The sequence below is a fragment of the Eumetopias jubatus genome, unplaced genomic scaffold (genome assembly GCF_037043125.1).
Source record: "Eumetopias jubatus isolate StellerSeaLion01/CBP00866 unplaced genomic scaffold, mEumJub1_p1.0 scaffold_4, whole genome shotgun sequence".
Classification (NCBI taxonomy): domain Eukaryota; kingdom Metazoa; phylum Chordata; class Mammalia; order Carnivora; family Otariidae; genus Eumetopias; species Eumetopias jubatus.
In genome coordinates this window covers 66,303,971-66,321,961 of record NW_028274810.1, presented here as the reverse complement: position 1 = coordinate 66,321,961, position 17,991 = coordinate 66,303,971, and the positions used below count along the sequence as shown (strand labels likewise).

At 46.4% G+C, this 17,991-nt stretch overlaps 1 protein-coding gene across 1 annotated transcript in view; it reads right to left on the bottom strand.

The window, feature by feature from the left end:
• Nucleotides 1–5,982: 5,982 nt before the first annotated feature.
• Nucleotides 5,983–17,991, bottom strand: part of TTC39A (tetratricopeptide repeat domain 39A) — a 32,912-nt gene continuing 20,903 nt past the window's right edge. Inside the window, exons 12-17 of the mRNA XM_028106907.2 lie at nucleotides 13,234–13,325; nucleotides 11,093–11,213; nucleotides 8,633–8,744; nucleotides 8,102–8,216; nucleotides 6,897–7,013; nucleotides 5,983–6,342 (exon numbers count right to left, since the gene is read on the bottom strand). Coding sequence (XP_027962708.1) covers nucleotides 6,219–6,342; nucleotides 6,897–7,013; nucleotides 8,102–8,216; nucleotides 8,633–8,744; nucleotides 11,093–11,213; nucleotides 13,234–13,325 — 681 coding nt within the window. The 3' untranslated portion in view covers nucleotides 5,983–6,218. The remainder of the gene's footprint in view (nucleotides 6,343–6,896; nucleotides 7,014–8,101; nucleotides 8,217–8,632; nucleotides 8,745–11,092; nucleotides 11,214–13,233; nucleotides 13,326–17,991) is intronic.

Genomic DNA, 17,991 nt, shown 5'->3' with positions numbered 1-17,991 from the left:
CAGTTTTTGGTGGTTACCTCTGCTTAAAGGCATTGCCTAGCAGTTTCTCAGAGCCAATTAGGTTACACTTGCAGCCACTGTAGTAACCTCAACTAATTTTGTAAGCCTTTAATTTTGAAACTGTGGACATAAAAGTTGGATTGGTTAGTAGTATCTCCTCAGGTACTTTAAATTTACTCACTGAAAGTAAAGATCAGCTATTCTTTTCCTGGATGGGAGAAAGTCAGAGAAGACAGTTTATAATCCCTCCTTCTGTACCCTCTATGCAGCTCCCTTGCGCTAATCTTACACTCAGTGACACTTCCCTCAGACACAGGCCAATCTGGATGTCTCCATCATGGGAAGTATGGTCATAAGAGCCATCAGTGTCCTGAGCTGTCTCTTCCTGTGTTATATTAACCCTTTGGGGACTTAGTTGAATTCCTTCTAATTTCTTCCCTCTAAGTCTCAGTTCCTAAATATTTGGCCATTGAGATCTCGTTTCCATCAATTTCATGCCTCTTCTATTCATGAAGGCTATGTTCCTGCTCCCTTCAGAAATGAATCCATAAGTATAGGCTAGCCTGCCCGTTTAAAGATTGGATCTACCTATTCATCTCTTTAAATACATTTTTTCCTTAAAGGTGTACACAAAACCTAGGTGCTTATTAATAAATGCTTGTTATAGAGTAAAAATGTCCAACTATTAAATTTTCATTGTTGCATTGAATGTAATTATTGATTAACCTACTATTAAATGAGATTTTCCTGAGAGCCATTAAAAATGGTCTCTGAAAAAATTTCTCAGTTCTGTAGGTGAAAACATGTATTTGCCTATGGTTAGTCAGTGGTTTAATGCTCACAGTTCAGATTTATGGCTTTCATGTGTGGTAATTCAAGTGAAACAAGGATTTAATGGAGTAACTAAATTTTTGATTGTATAATATAAATATCTTAAAATAGTACTTTTTCTAAGTGGTTTGAAAGATATAGTAAGTTAATTTTATGTATTTAGGGGACGTTAACTGGGCTGTTTATTAGCTTAGCACATTATTTTTACTAGAGAAAAAGAACCTCTTTTTTAAGCTCCTAGGAGTTACATTACAACACATTAAGGTTTATATTAAAATGACATACAGATGTTAATAAATGGGTGAGGCACATGTATTTTGGCAATATTAACTTAAATATACTTTGTAATTTGTTTTCTGAGAGCCCGTGGGTCTCAAAAAACATCCCACAAAAAAATGATTAGCCCACTTAATTCTACCCAGTCCTTTTATAAATTATATAGTGGTAGTTTAAAAAATAACAGCACAACTAGGTGCTCATTGATTATTCCGAGGTTGATTGTCCAGATACGAATATCCAGACTTTGCTTTTCCATTTTACCTTTTGCTATCTCCTTGCTTTTTAGCATGGAAACAAAATCCACAAGTCCCTTTACAACCCATTTCCTGATCCATAAAATTTTTGTTAGGGGCTTCAGCAAAACTGTACAAAAGGGATTTGGATTTATCTGCATGTTTTAATTGTCCACATTGTTCTTGTTTGCTTTATCACTGAGCAATAGGCATTAGCTCAGGACAACAGCTGGATCCATCTGATAAATGTTGCTGACAGACTAAAACCGTTTACTGTTTGCATAAAGTTTTCAAGGCAACTTTAGGAGAGATACTGTCCTTTACATTTTTTTTCCTTAAGTTTCTGTCCACTGGAAGATTTAGTCATCTTTGGATGCCTCCACAAAAAGTTTGTTTTTCTCTGCGTATGAATGAAGCAGTATTATCAATAAGGTATAGACTTTAAGCATCTAAAACTAATTGTGATCAAAGGAGGAGCAACACCTGTATGGTTCGGAGCCCTTCTATTAACATCAGTGCTTGTCGGCTCCAAATTTCTTGTCCCTGAGAAAAAGAAGTTGAAAAAGGTAACTGAGGGTTTGCCTCAAGAGTCCGGTCCTAGTGGTGAACTCTGAATGCTTATAAGATTTGGTTGGCTTTGCAAAAGTAATGAGCCCAGCTTTTCTCGGGGAGGCCTCATAAGAGTTCACCCTGTCATTTAGGATCTAAAAGCAAGTCTTAGACATTGTGTGAATTGGAAAGCCTGGATTATGCTATCAAAAAGACATTGAGATTCGCCTCCAGCACTATTCTAGAGGTGTGGAAATACATTCTGCCAATTCCAGAACCATGCCACACAAACAAAATGCTCCATGTGTTCCAAGCCAAGGATTTCTGGTGTTTGAGCTATTAGCCAGTACCTTTTCCATCCTTAATAGTGAGTGGCCCAAAGGTCAATGTAAGTCAGATCCAACTTTAACCTGCTAATTTTACAGTTTGACCAGCAGTTTAGCAAAGGATGGGCTTTAGAATTCAGCTGCCTGGCTTTAAATCTTTCTGCTGCATAATAGCTGTGATCTTAGGCAAGTTATTTAACCTGTGTCTCAGTTTTCTCATCTGTAATAGTCCCTACTTCATAGGATGGTTATGAGAATTACATATGTGTAAAATGCCTAGACTAGCAAGAGGTAAATAGTGAGCACTTAATATTAGTTATTATTTTTCCACCCAAAGCATATGGTATATGGTGTTCTGAACGATTTGCTAATGATGTGATGAAAAATAAAACCCAATCCAGTTATTTGTGAGGTGTTAGCTATGATGTGTCTGATTAAACTTGAATGTCAGCTCTTTCTTAGAAGTCCAAAGCAACGTTTAGTAATTGTCTTCCCAAAAGAAGGGCTCTGTTATATTTTGTCACTTAACAGTGGTTTTATATACTAGAAACAATTCATACATTACCCATTTAGAAATGGATTTTTCAAGCCCCAAAATGAGGTTCCTTGTTTATGGACTTAACCTGTTGGGCAGTGATGAACTTTGCACTAGATTTCAAAAGAGCTAATGCTAACCAAAGCAAAAAGGCATTTTCCAGCCTTGGAAAGCTGCATCTGAGGTGTGTATGAGAAGTTCCCATTTTGCTTGGTTTTCAGAATCTAAGCACCTCTCGTTTATTAGTGAATTCGTATGATGGTGCTAAAGACTAAGGAAACAGTTGAAAGGCTCACTATTAGGCTTTAAATTTGAAGCAAAGAAAAAGTCCTCATCATCTTAGAAGAAAAACTTGGGAGTAACTCCAGAGAAAAGTCTCTCTGGATTTTTCTTCATGATTCTAGCACTCAGCAGGCTGAGGCTTTCTGAAAACCACCTGGTGTCGTTCTTCAGTTGCTGGAACTCTTTCACCTGGGCCTCAGCCAAGTCTTGTGTTGGCATTGGCCTTTTAGGGTCCTGCTTTAGCTGTCAGCTTATGACTTTTTGCTGTGAATGACGAAAGCTGTCTTGGAAATACTCCCATTCTGACTTGAGAGATAAGGAGTAGGGAATCCTGCCAACACATGGGAGAGCTGATAGGGACCAGCACACTGCTGGCAGCCACCCTGTGAGTCCAAGGGCCTGTAACCAGTGAGAGGCAGAGGTAGACTTTCCATTGCAGAGGGCCTGTTTAGATTATGGTACACAGTTGCTACTTCCTAATGGTGGAGTTCCTCTGTGTAACAGGATTTAGACTTTCCCCAGGTGAAGATTATTTGCTCTCCAAGTGTGCTGGGCTACTATAGAGGCCTTTGATTGAGAAAGCCTCCCATTTCTGGTTGAGTGGATACAAGGCTTTGGCAAAAGGTAGGGAGGTATATATCTCTTGTCTCACTTTGGATATGAAAATCCAAAAATATACTTGACCAGAGTTAGAACCATTGACAGCAGGAAAGAGCCTTAATCTAGTGCAAATTAGTAATTTTTTGAGGGTCCATGGCTTTCCCAAGGTCACTCTGAAAATTAGTAACAAAGCAGGGACTAGATTTCAGGTCTCCTTACTTCTAGGCCAGAATTCTCCACCTGATAGTTCCCTCTCCAGGGCATATGTGCTGGAAAGCTCTGCACTATTAGAGAATTAATAACCAGAAATGGCTGAAAGAAGATAGAACAAGAAGCCCAGGACAGAATTTTCACCTTCAAAGCTTCCACACAAGGGTTAGACACCTGACATTTTCACCCAACTTCGCAAACATGTTTTTAATAGACTATCTCATAAGCTGCAGGTCGGATAAAGTAGACAAAACCCCACTGATTTCTCTTACCAGCCAGACTGTAGCCGTGGCAGCAGAGGTGAGGTTGCATTGGTTAATTAATGAAGCCCAGCAGGAAATCAGTAATAACACTGACAAGGAAACCATCCTAGCATAAATTTTTTAAAAATAAAAGTGCCTAAAATGAATGTTTAAAGAAAAGTGTTTTGTTAACTGCAGTTTTGCAAGTTGTGCTTGGCATCCTGTGACCAGTGTGCTGTTTGTTTTTTTTTTTTATACAGCAGTAGATACTAGTGTTCCAATATGTGAAGGAACCACAAAAGGCCACCCTCATTCAGCAGCCTGGTTCTAGTCATTCCTCTCACCCTGCCCTACCCAACAACCTAGAAACAGGCTGGTCTCCGAGAATCCAGGCTTTGGAGAGCAAGCTTGCAGAGGGCTTGCTCTCGGTGGAGAGCATTCTTGTGTCTAGTTCTAACAAAACGAGAAATTTTTTTTTTCATAGCATTTCTGCTCTGACAGTACTAAGTGCAAAAGAGGATCCTGACAGGGTTTTCTGCTTTGTTTTCCTAATGAGAATTTGCTTTACTTAAAACCTATGACTTCATTATTAGTCACAGAAGGCTGGTTGACTATGTTAATAATCTAACCAGCCCCTGGCATATGTTCAGAAGTGTTTGCTAAAAATCCAGCAATGCTGGAAGATTGGAGAAATTGTCTGTGGTTCTTCCCTTACAGAAATTGCATTCATGTATTTGAGGAGTCACATTTCACTCATGAATATTTTTACTGTGTACATGATTTTTTTCCACCAGGGAAATGGTTAAGTTGAAGTATGCTGTCATTGGCTTGTGAATGGTAAAGCTTGGTGTCTAGTCACTGAACTTGAGTTCTTGCTGTGGCAGTCCCAGAGCTTCCACATTCAGATGCTTTTAAGGGACAGAAGGTTAATATAAGTGTGGAGAGCAGCCTCTACTCCGCTCCAACTGATTGTTGCCTTGTTGTCTTATAGGGATGAGCCCAATGTTGCCAGATTGGATTCTCTTTTTTAAATAAGAGGCCAGAAACCAGATTTGTGAAATATCCCCATTTTTAAATGTTATTTTAAAAACATTTAAGGCATCGTGTTGTCTAAATAAAACATACCTGGGCTATATGGCTTCTGATCCAGACTTTTCTGCCTTGCCCAAGAATTCAAGCAACACATATTTTACTGAAATAGATGTTGCATGATCTCTTAAGTGTATAAGTTTTATTAAATATCTCTTTTCTCTTAACTGAAAAATATAAAACATACACAATGGGCCAGGAATAACCATTGTAAGACAAATGCTGTCAGTAAATGAATGTACCTCGTAGTGAAGTACAGATGATTTTTGTTTTGTAAATTATTCCCAGTTGTTTCAGTTTGGCATACAGTGAGGATGCGGACTGGTGTCTGAGAACCTCCCCCCACCAACTTCTTGGCTTTGGCACAGAAAGGGCCACACAGCTCCCGTTCTGTCAGGCCTCAGCAACTCCCATTCCTTACTTGTAGAGAATTTTTTTTTCTACAGAGGGATTCACATGTCTTTTTAGTGAAATAATTTTCATTTTTGTTTTAAATTGGAAAGTTACTAAGGGAGTGAAACTGAGGTGTAAGAAGTAAGGTAGTGGGTGTCAGTGTGCAACATCTACACCCAACCTTCAGAAGCCTTGATGGTCCTTCTGGCCCTGGAAGCTGAGACATTGCTGAATTTTGAAAAGCATCATATATAGATTTACCTCCAGATAAGTATGGGTTAAAACAAAGATTTACAGGTGGTGGGTTTTTTTGTTTTTGTTTTTGTTTTTAAAGCCAACTGTGATCCCACTAATATTTCTAAGGAAAATGTAAACTGTTCATACATTCTCTTAAACATCACAGTGAAAAACAAGTACCCGTATGTGTGATAGGGCAGGCAGAGGACTCCACCTGCTCTGTCCTTGGTAAAGGCCCTTGGCCACACTGGTGAAAATGCCGGCTTCCCTTCTGCATGGATACCTATGTCATGCTATCCCACTGGAGCACCGGTGGACCCCAAAGGCAGGGCAGGGGAGGGGATCTTGTTGAAATGTTTCCAGGAGCTCTGTCCAGCTGTTTCTGTCTTCCAGCCTGGAGTGCTGCATAAAACTATAAGGACACTGATGAGACCATGGATCTGTTGCCATTCTCTAGGGAAGACTTGGCTTGGAGTATGGCTGCCTGGATTCTAAAATGTGTCCTTGACTCCATGGAGTAATTCTTGTAGTTCTGCCTGGAAAAGACCAGAGAATGAGGCATATAAGGCTGCTCTAAGAAGTGCTTTTCCTTCGATCTGAACTGTAGGAGACTACCAGGCCAAGGAAGATTTTCAGACACTTAAATCCCTGTCTCTGTCCAAAGAAAGAGTTGGGCCTTGTCCAGTAGAGAAAAACAGGATGTGTAACCCCTCACCCTGGTGTTGTACCCTCTGGAACCACTCTTATTCCTGTTGAGTCCCCAAGCTTGAGGGAATGATTTTAAGAAATAAATCCATGGGGCTAGAAGGCAGGAGACCTGGGTCTTCCTACCAGCCCAGCAGTTGGCTTATGGTGTGATCCTGGATAATTCACTCCCTGCTTCTGGGATTCCAATCCTCACTGGCAAATTGAAGAAGCCTCCCTATACCAGGTGAGAATTGTCCCAGGGACACAGGCCCAGCGTCTGGCCTGCCATAATGCCCTTACCAGCACCCTTCCTCCCTGCTGCCTGTGTTCTTCTTCCCCAACCCGGGTGAAGCTCCTGAGCTCAGGGGGAACAAAGGACAGACCGACGCTAACCACGCCTTACTTGGCAGTTTCCAAGAGTTTGACAGCCTCTTCGTTTCTGCCTTGCTCCATAAACAGTAGGGCCAGCTCCAGCAGAGCGTTTGGTATCAAGTAGTGATCATATTTAATCTTCTTTTCACTGTGGGACAGAGGAGGACATGGCTTACCGGCTCTGCCCTTGAGATATCCTTCAGAGTCTTCCTGAGCCTTCCCCGAGTGGGAGGATCTAGTCCATGCCTTCACATGGGGTTTTCTGATAACGAATCCTAGTTGGGAAGGTTCCCACCACATAGCCGTAGAAAGGCTTATGATCCACACAAGAGCCTTCCAGTCCTCTGCACCTAGGGCCTCAGTTCCCTGATAACTTATGGCTCATGCCATGTCCTTGGCCCATGCCCACTGTTGCCAACCCCCTTTGTCCAAGTTACATGGTTTACTAAATTAGGAAGTCTACTGTCTCCAGGCTTGGCCCTTCTGACCCACTCTCCATGCTGCGTCAGGTACTCTTTTAAAACCCAAACCTGCCCTGCTCAGTATCCTTCCTGATCTTTTCTGTCTGCAGGATAAAGTTCAGCCTTGTAAGCAAAACATCCAGGCCCTTCTCAGTCTAGTCCCCCTTATTTCATCTATAACCCTTTCCCTCTATATAACTTCACCCAAGCAGAGAAGGACCTAATCACTGTCACCCCAACCTTGGGTGTTTATCCTGTGTCCAGGCATTTGCACATGCTGTACTTACTCCCACTTAAAACTCCTGTTTTCCTTTCTCTGCCTGATAAACTTCCCAGTTAAAATGGCATCCCTGGAAAGCCTTTCTTGGTATCTTGCATTATGTTTAGGTCCCTCCTCAGGGCACCTACTGTCCTCCCTGCTTTCCTCTTAACACAGCCAGACTGAGTTGCCTAGAGCTGTCTACCTGTAACATTTGTGCTCCTCAAGGGCAGACTTGAATTACAAACTCTAGGAGCCACCATTCACCTAAAACTTCAGTGTGGATGGACTCCTGTAGGTAGGCAATCTGGTGGCCCCGGGGAATGAGGTCTAATGATCTGTGCCCAGCAAGGATCCTGGCATAGAACAGACACTAGTACAAATGTAGTGAATTGGGGGTAGGCTAGAGTCAAGCATTGGAGTGCAGGTGAGGAAGGAGGGACCCTGCCAATTCTACCCAGGAGACGGGCCCAGCAGTAGGCCACCTGGAGTGGGAGCAGCCACAGAGGCACTTACTTGAAAGAGATGCTCCTGAAATTCTCCTCAGCTTCCTGGACACGGCCTAGGTATTTCAGACAGAGGCCTTTCAGCAACTTCACCAAGCACTCATCATCCACTGAGTACTCATTCTCTAAGAATAGGGGAGTGAGGGCAGAAGACAGGCTTGTTTATTTCTGCAACAGTTACTCATGGAGCCCCTACTCTGCTGGGCCCTGGGGACAGAGAGGTAACTCACACATGGTCACTGTCCTCAGGAAGCTCACATCTGGGAAGGAAAGACAGATACTGAGACAGTGACAATGTAGTGAGATCAGGATTGATTGAAGGAAGCCCAGGGGCTGTGGGAGCCCAGAGGAGGCCTTGACCCTACCTGGGGGACAATGGACAGCTTGGAGAAGCTGCCATTGAAGCTCAGTCTTAGAAAGACAAAGCACCACTAACCAGGGTAGAGAAGTAAGGAAGAACGTTTTTAGTAGAGGGAAACTTTAACTGTAAAGACCTGTGATCTGACTCAGCCTGGCAGTTTCAAGGGCCGGGGTTAGTCACCTGGGCCCTTTTTCAGCATCTCTTCAGCCTTGGTGATAATCCCAAGTATCCCGTCTGTGAGTTCCGGCTGCTTCCCAATCACAGCATAGCCATTCCAAATGTACATCATTTCCTGAGGGCAATCACAGCATAGCCATTGCAAATGTACATCATTTCCTGAGAGCCATTCCAAATGTACACCATCTCCTGAGCGCAAGTCAGTCCAAAGGTTTCCTCCCAGGTGGGGCCTTAGTTTCCCCAGCTGTAAATGGGCAGCTCAGATCAAGAGGATCATTAAAGGCCCTTCTAGCTCTAATCTTTTATGACAGATCTCAGCCCAGCCTATGAAGGGCTCGAAGGGGCCGTGGCAGGGAGCCTCATCACGGATATTGGGATCTCACCTTAACACCAATGTGGATTTAAGATGGACCCATATCCTCGCTGTTCTGCTCATAGCTGCACAGTTTTGTTTTTTTTTTAAGATTTTATTTATTCATTTATTTGAGAGAGAGAGAGCACATGAGAAGGGGGAGGGTCAGAGGGAGAAGCAGACTCCCTGTGGAGCAGGGAGCCTGATGCGGGGCTTGATCCCGGGACTCCAGGATCATGACCTGAGCCGAAGGCAGTCGCTTAACCAAATGAGCCACCCAGGCGCCCTGCATATAGTTTTTAATACTCTTATGTTCGTGGCTTCCCTGGGTGGTTATCCTGCTCTCTCTCCCAACCTCTCTGTGTCCAGACTCTTCCCCCATACTTTGAGGACCAGGCTATGACCCACATTCTCCAGGAAGTCCTCCTCCCTGCTCATCTGGCAGGACCCTCCCATATTGAAGGAACTATATTTACTTAAGCACTTTAGGATTTACAATAGCTCTTAAGACTGTCATGTCACCCTGTCTCTCTTCTCCCAAGGCAGTGGGCTTGAGTTACCATCATGAAAACTACGCAACACATCGGATTCCTTTCTTTCCTCCACTGCCAGGAATCTCAGAATTCTAAATTAAATGTTCAGTTATAGTAATTCCATTAGCATTTCCTAAACTATGAAACCAGGTAATAGATGTGAAAGTGATTTGTATACAAAAAGTTCTAAAAAGATATTATTTTGGTTCTTGTTATTATGTTCTAGGGAGGGAATTTAAGTTTAGAACCAGTATTCCTCAAATGGTGTATATGGTCCTAAGTTAGCAAATGTTCCTTTAAAGAAAGAGGTCTGTGGCCAAATAAGGGGAAAAAAAATCATCTTCAAGCTTATTCTTGGAGACTTACCATACATATTATTATATGAAGGCTCCAAAAGGTCCACAGTGTATAAACTTTGTTTAGGCCAGTCTTTCCCAAATATATTTAATCACAGAAACTATTTTAGGCATAAATAGCATTTTGCAGATTATAGTTTGAGAAATTCTCCTAAATTTCTGGTATAGTCACTTCTTGCCCTTTCCATCACCCCCATAAGTTTTATTGTACATTTTAAGCTATAAACAGCTTCAAAATGTGTTTAGAAATAACCTAGGATACATAATAAACTGTATATTGATATTGTTTTTGATTCATAAAATATTTAACAGTTTATCAGCTAATTCTCGTTACTGCTGTATGAAACGGGCAAGATGTATATGATTCCTAATCTTACATTAAGGGAAGGGGAACCCTATCCAAGGGCACATTGTTAGTGAATAGTGGAGCTAGGACCAGAAAAAAAAGCAGTGCCCTTTCCACTTTTTTGGCTACCTTAGTATTTGAATAACAAAGACTCTTAACGAGCTGGGAACTTCTCTGATGCCTGCTCAAATCATGCATGGAAGTAGCATCATAACAGCGGTTCAGAATCTGGGCTCTAGAACCATTCTAGGTTTAAATTCTAACTCTTCAACTGACTAGCTGTGTGACCTGGACAAGTTACTTTATCTTTCTACTTATCTTACCTATTTATTAGATATTTTCTCTCTCCACTTACCTATTAGGCCTTCTCCCCATCTGTAAAATGGGGATACTACCAGCATCTGATACTCAGGGCTGATGTGAGGATCAAATGAGGCAATGGGTGTAAAGAACACAGTCAGTGCCCTATAACATGGTCCTAGGCCTCAGAAAAACTTGGTCCAGTGAGGGGGACAGTGTAAACAGTTATAATCATGTGACGAGACTGAAACAGATGGGTGGGAACACAAACAGCTGAGTGATGCCCTTGCCAGAGCACAGGGGTGTGGGCCTGCTCTCCCACCTTGAGGCGCCTGAAGCCTGCTCACCTGTCTCCCTGCCCCCACCAGACCAGTATTTTCTCAGGCTGGGGCTGGCTCTGGCCTATTTGTGTGCTTCCCTCACAGTCCCAGGAAACTGTGAAATCCTTTTCAGGGCCCTGAGCATGACGGTCTTTCTCTCCCATCCACTTCCCCCTGGCCGTAGCAGTATCTCTGGCTTTCAGTTAATCCCCACAATCCAAAGAAGTACAGGGACAGTCTAGACCCTCCTACCCACCAGAGCAGGGATTGGCAACGAGATCGGTTTGGGGGAGAGGTAGCGTCTGGACTTCCGGATAGCAAACTTCTCTGTAGGTAGAGATTTCCCTGCAATCTTGAGCTTCAGGCCAGGCACTGCTCTGTGAAAGAGATGAGGGGAAGAAAAAAGCTAGAGAGGACTGAGATCTCCAGCCTGCCCAGCCTCTGCTTGGCTCCTCTCTGGGCCTCAGTTTCCCCAGTTTATATGAGGGACTGTGTCGGACTCAACAGCCTGTGGCTGTGGCCTTATATCACAGGCCCTGTCCCCAAACCCGACCACTTCCCGAGGCTAGGTAAGAGGCCTCCTCCACACCAGCTGGCAGAGGTGAGAATGTCAGCAAACACCCCAGGCCTGCTTTGCTAGTTGTCTTGCTTCCACTCTCAGGCCCAGAAGGCCCAGCAGAAGTCTGACCCCAGTTCCACAGGGGAGATTAACACCCAGAGAAAGGGAAGGACCTGCCCACAACCGCACGGCTCAAACCTTTAATTAACTTGCCACGTGAGTTGTGGCCTCCTTAGCTGTTTCCAAGTGCAGAGTAACATGCATGCAGCTGGCAAGCCTCCACATCTGGGGCCTCACCCACCCAGCTCCATTCCCACCCTCCGATTTCTGCCACAGTCACTGGGTGTGGCTGTGACCCTCAGGCCTGAGCCATCCAGCTGGATCTAGTTGTGAGGTTCCCTGCCAAACACCTCCCCTGCTTATTCACTGTGGAACCTCTCTGGGCCCCTGTTTTCTCATCTCTGAATTGGAGATAGTGATATGAAGGGGAGCAGCATTTGTCACCCCGAAATATGCCTCTTTGGCATAAGGATTATGTTAGGCTGGTTAAGGAACAGCAGATACAGGAAAAGCTCTGAAAACCTAGTAGCAGCTGCCCTTTTTTAAGAGACAATTACATTTATAAGTGAGATCTCCCAATAATAAGGGCTTTTCTCCTCTGTACCTGAAAGAGGATGATGACAAGCCCTAGAAACTCTTAAAGGAGAAAGCAGAGACTTAAATCTGCAGGACCACCTTACCCTCCTTTACTGTGCTTTGCCTGAAAACCTCTCAGAACTGGCTCTCCACCTCCCAACATCTTCTGTTATGTTTAGCTGGGGATGATATTTAAGGTGATGGCTTGGGCCATTTCAGTGACTCAGTTTTCCTGGGTCTCGCCCGTGTATACAGGAGGTATACACGTTATTAAACTCTGGCCTATTTCTCTCCTGTTAATCTTTTATTATTAGGGGTGGGGGGAGTATCTCAGCCAGTCTCTAGCCAAGAACCTAGAACTGTAGAGGGAAAATGATCCTTCCTCCCCCACAGATACTTACTGTCCCAGGCTTTCTGGAAGAGCTTTGAGATGGAGAAGTGGAGGCACTTGGTAAATGATAAAACACCCTACAACTATGACAGCAGTTAGTGGGAAGCTCAGGTTACCACCACTCCCAGGTCTGCAAGCTGGGGTCAGCCCTCACCCAGGACTGGAAGAAGGCCCAAGGCTCCATCCTCAGCCTGCTGAGGCTGAGCTCTGCTCTAGACCCTTCTCACAAGGCAATCAGCAGCACAGATAAGAATAAAAACAGCCACTATTCAGTGGCTCCAGGCCCTACTCCAGGCTCTTCAATATAGTCTCTATTTGATTCACAAAACAACCCTGCAAGGCAGAAGTGGTTATTCTCATTTTATAGCTACTGAAATTGTTCACAGTGACACAGCTAAGAAACGGCAGAGGCTGGATTTGATCCTGTTTGATTCCCACATTTTGGTTCTCTACTGTGCTTCTCTGAGTAGAGCTGGCTAACTCAGCAGAAGGGACCTCAGATCTCTGAACTTCAGTGTCCACACATCTATCCCACTGACCAGAAGAAAGAGGCTCAGTGGAAAGGATGTTGATAAAACCCCTTTCTTGAGGCCGGCGGGGGGGGGGGGGGGGGGGCGGGGAGCCCTCTGAACAGATTCAAAGGGCCGGAACAAGCAGCAGTAGGAAGTGGTGGTGATGAGGCACATGGGGCCATCCTGCGGGAGGGTCAGGGAGCTCAGAGCCAGGGGAGGTAAGAAGCCCGCCACCTCCCTCCCTGGTGCCCACAGCTCAGGGTGGCTGTGGGCAGATGTGGCTGAGGCCCCGGACCCACCTGAACAACTCCACTTCATCATCCCCAAACGGCTTGTAATCCTCTTTTCCAAACATGCTGAGGTAGGCGGCCTTCATGTAGATGTAGGTGGCCTGGGTAAGGCAGAGCAAGAGTCAGATGTAAGCAGCCCGCCCTCCACATACCCCATTCAGACCTCACAGGGCCAGCCCGGTAGCCAAGCCCCAGGGGAGAAAGTGAGGGTGAGGAAGCTGAAGCACCTTGAGGACTTGAGCTGGGAGCTAAGTCCTGGAGAGGCCCACATCAAAGCCACTTCCCTCTCTCCTCTGATGCAGCGGAGGGAAGGACTCAGGCAACTAGTAGGTGTGCGGGGCGGTGCTGAGGCGAGGATGGACACACAAAGGGCAGTAAGGGCTTCTGGGAAGTAATTCCTTCAGACTGGACTCTTGAGAGCCAATGGGAAGATTCACAGAGACCTGAGAAAGGACCTTCCAGATGAGGGGAACAGCCTGCGCAAAGCCAGGGAGGGGCCGAGATATGTGGTAAGAAGGTGACAAATAGGTAGCGGAAAGTATGGAATGCCTAAGAACAGAGGTGGGAGGCCAGAAGAGTGAGTCAGGGTCCCTGCGTATAACTGCCTTCCTGTGTGCCAGGCACTGTACACACCTCACTTCACTTGATCCCAAAGACAATGCCAGAAACGAATCTGTACCTCGCCTCTGCTTCCTGACTGGGACTGCAGAGCTTCTGGGGACAGAGCTGGAAGTGAACCCAGGTTTGTGTGCTTCCAGGGCCTTGCCCACTGGATCCACAGCCAGCCCTGACAGGGAAGGTGCAGCTGTGCAGAGACCCCCCCATCCCCACCCCAGGGTACATCCCTGAAAGCTGCTCCCCTTCCCCAGGAGTCCAGCCTTCCAGAAACCTGGCTATGTCCTGCCCCCCAGTGGCCGAGCCTTGAGCCTCAGCTCCTGCCACCAGGGGCTGTGGAGGAAGAACCGGCCAGTGGCTCACTAAAAAGAACAGGGGGTGGAGAAGGAAAGGGAGCAGGACCTCGTGGAGTCTCAGGAGTCTCAGGAGAAGGCAGAAAGCAGCCTCCGCCTGGGGGCCCCTCTCAGGCTGAAGCTCAGGGCTACTCCTAGTTCCACTCTGCCCTCCATGCTTCCATCTACCCTTCACAAAATGAGGAAAAGCTGGTCTTTGCAGGGGTGGTGGTAAGATCTCCCCCCTCTGAAACCTGTTGCTCATCCCATCTTTAACCTCCTGGTGTCATCCTTACCTTCTCCCTCTCTGCCTGGCACTGAGTCAGCAAGTCCTCATGATCTGACCTCTATAGCTCTTGAATCCCACTGGCCTCACCCTCACTCACTGCACCAGCCTCCACCCCACATCCCCGCTTCAGGTCACCAGGGATGTCTTTCTACTGCCCTCGTCCATGGTTTCCTAACCCATCTCCTTGCTCCCATCCCTGTCTCTGCAAGCCATTTCCACACCACCGCCAGTCTGTTTTTTATTTAATGATTTTATTTAACAGAGAGAAAGAGCGCGAGTGGGGAAGGGGCAGAGGGAGAAGGGCAAGCAGTCTCCATGCTGAGAGTGGAGTCCGACATGGGGCTTTATCCCATGACCCTTAGATCATGACCTGAACCAAAATCAGAGTCAGATGTTTAACCAACTGAGCCACCCAGGCGCCCCCACTCTGATTTTTTTAAGTCAAGTCATGTCAGTTCCTCTTTGAAATCTTGGTAGCCCATAATGCTTAGGATAAAATCCAGACTCCCTGTAATGGACTGTAAGCCCCTACCCTGTTTCCTCCCCCAGTCTCCTCTCCAACTTCATGTTGTTTCCCCCTCACTCACATCACTCTAGCCACGCTGGCCTCTGGGCTGTTCCCAGAACACCTGAGATGCACTCACCTCCCCCACCCCTGCATCTTCAGTGTCCTTTGCCTGGAATGCTCTTCATTAGGAAATCCATATGGCTGGCTCCCACACTTCATTCTGGTGTGTTCTCAGACAGGCCTTGCCTGATTTTTCTTTACTGCATATACCAGCCTGACATTATACTGTACACCTATTTGTGTGTTTCTTATCCCTCTTCCCACTAGAATATGAGCCTTGATATGGAGGGTTCTTTGCTTTGTTCACTGTTGGATGTCCTCAGGACCTGGCCCATGGGGTGCCCAACAACTGCAGGAGGGATTTCTTAGAGCACATATCTAAGCCACAAACATCAGGGGCTCCCCCACTCTCAGACTAAAGCCCAACCAGCTACTCAAGGCCCTTTGTGACCTGATTTTCTGATTCCTCTTCTGCCATTTCTCCCCCATCAGTCCTTAAACTCCCTTAAACAGGCCTTCACCTGTGCCATCCCTCTGCCTGGGATGCCGTTGTCCCTCCTTACCAGGCCCATCCGCCGGCCTCCTCGAAGAGCCTTCTGCTACCCCTCCGCCACCCCAAACAACTTACCCTCATTGAGTCACCAGAAGTTAGGATGGATGCAGTGCCCTAGAGTTCTGAGACCCACAGGCATCCCAAGTTATCAAGGGATGCTACGGGGCCACTCTGATGGAAAACAGCCACCTCCCTGGGTGGGAGTCCTGTCTCCCCAGGCTTATCTGATTGCCTGATTCCACACATTTATTTTGATGGATTACTCTACCAGGCTCTGTGTAGACAGCCTTTGTCCTCAAGAAGCTTACAGCTAGTGACTTAGGGGGAAAGTCCCTCCACAGTACCCCTGCACTCCCACCCACAAAGCCCTTCACCTGGTGACACAGAACCTCTTGGCAGCACCCTAGCTCCTAAGCCTCGGTCCTTGCTGCTCTCCTCGCTTGGAATACCCTTCCACTTCCTCCACTCTGCCACCCTAAATCCTCCTCTGTCCTCCTGGCTGGGCTGCCCAGGGCTGCCTCTGAGCTCCCCTTAGATTCCCTCACTATGGCACTCAGCACACCACTGTCTCCACTATGCGTGTGGCCATCTCAAGCTGCAAGCACTGGGGGAAATGTGAAGGCTCCACACGGATGACTTGGCACAGTCCCGTCAAAGAGGGATGCCGAGCAGAGGGGCTGATGTGTACAGTAGTGGCCGTACGCTAAGTTCTTAGAGCTGGAAGTTGGTGGATTCGGGTGGCCAAGTGTTGCAGATTAGGAATAAGCGAGGCCCCAGAATTCGAGGTGCTACAACCCCTACTTTCACAGGACACACTTCTGAGGAAACATTGCGGCTTGGGGCTGGGGGGGCTGGCCACCTCAAAGCCACACAGTGAGCTGGCGATGGAGCTGACTCACAGCCAGACTTCCTGACACCTGCGAGGCCTGGCCCCACCTCGGCTCCTCCCAGCAGCTTCAAGGCCACCCTGGGCCTCTTCTTCCGTGTATGTGAGCCCAGCTGCCTGCCTCCCTCCACAGGAAGGCTTCTAGGTCACTTTAGTTCAACAAGGTTCCCTGAGGTGGTGTTCCCATTGGGGATGGGAGGGGATGAGGAATGAATCTCAGGCCCAAAGGCACTGGGTCTGAGGGAACACCTTCAACAGCATGGTGGTCTCAGGGCAAGAAGGGTCTCCTCGGTGTGACTTAAGGAACAAGGGAAAAGCAAAGGCCTTGAAGTCACACAGAACTGTCTTCAAATCCAGTGTCTGTCACCGGCAGCTGTGTGGGCCAGGAAAGTCACATGCCCTTTCTTCGCTTCCATGTCCCTGTGCACCCAATGGAGGTAACTTCTACCTCATCGGGTGTATGTGGAAGAAACAGCAAGTGCTGGGCACACAGTAAGCTCAGTGAAAGCCTGCCCCCTCCTCCGGCCCTGCCTGCCCCAGACCCAAAGAATTCCCTTTCAGCTTTGTCCCTGGACAGGGGTACTGAAAAGGTGGGGCAGGGATGAGAAATCAGGATTTAAGGTCACTGAGACCCATGTTCTCTATATCTGCCAATACCAAATTGGATGCTCTCTGATGATCTCCGCGATTCTAAGAGTCTTAGTTTAGCATTCTGTGCTATCATTACTGGGATGATAATGGCTAACACTTACTTTACCACCTATTGTGGGCATCTGCTGTGCTTTATTTTGCCTTCATAGCATCTCTTTAATGCCTCTTCCCACAAACCAACACTTTTTCTGGGGACATCACCTCATTTTTTTCTGGAGAACCACCCCTCTCCCACTCTTGATCCACGAGGAGTCTTCCCACCTCTGTTCCCAAGCACCGACACGTGACCTACGCCAGACCAGTGAGCCTCAATTGTGGGACTATGGTTGAAACCAAAGGGAAGATGTGAGTCAGGGGCAGGTGGTCCATGGCCACCCGGCCTGTCACATGGAGAAAACCCGCCTGCACAGCGAAGATGTCACAGAGCAGAGCACAGCCACAGATGGAACAGTGTCAACCCAGATGACATAATTTGAACTCCTGGATCCAGCCCTACCTGAAATCAGTTGTGCCTAGAATTTTCAGTTCTGTGAACCAAAGAGCCTTTGGTGTTTTCAACCTGCATAGTCCATATACAGTAGCCATTAACCCCATGTGACTTTTTAAATTAAATAAAATTGAAAGCAGCCAGTTTCCCAGTCACACCAGCACACGGCAGGTATAGGTGTGCCTGTACCTGGGGGCTACCTCCATCATAACAGAACGTTCTATCAGACAGCACTCACCTAGACAGTTGAGCCATGCTTCCGTCCCTTGTGACTAACAATCTTGACTGACACTGTAGTTCTAAACTTTATCTGCTCCTCACAGTCTTTAGTTCCTACCAACCCTGAGTCCTCTTAGAACTTATGGTTCGGTTTAAGTTCCAGCTGA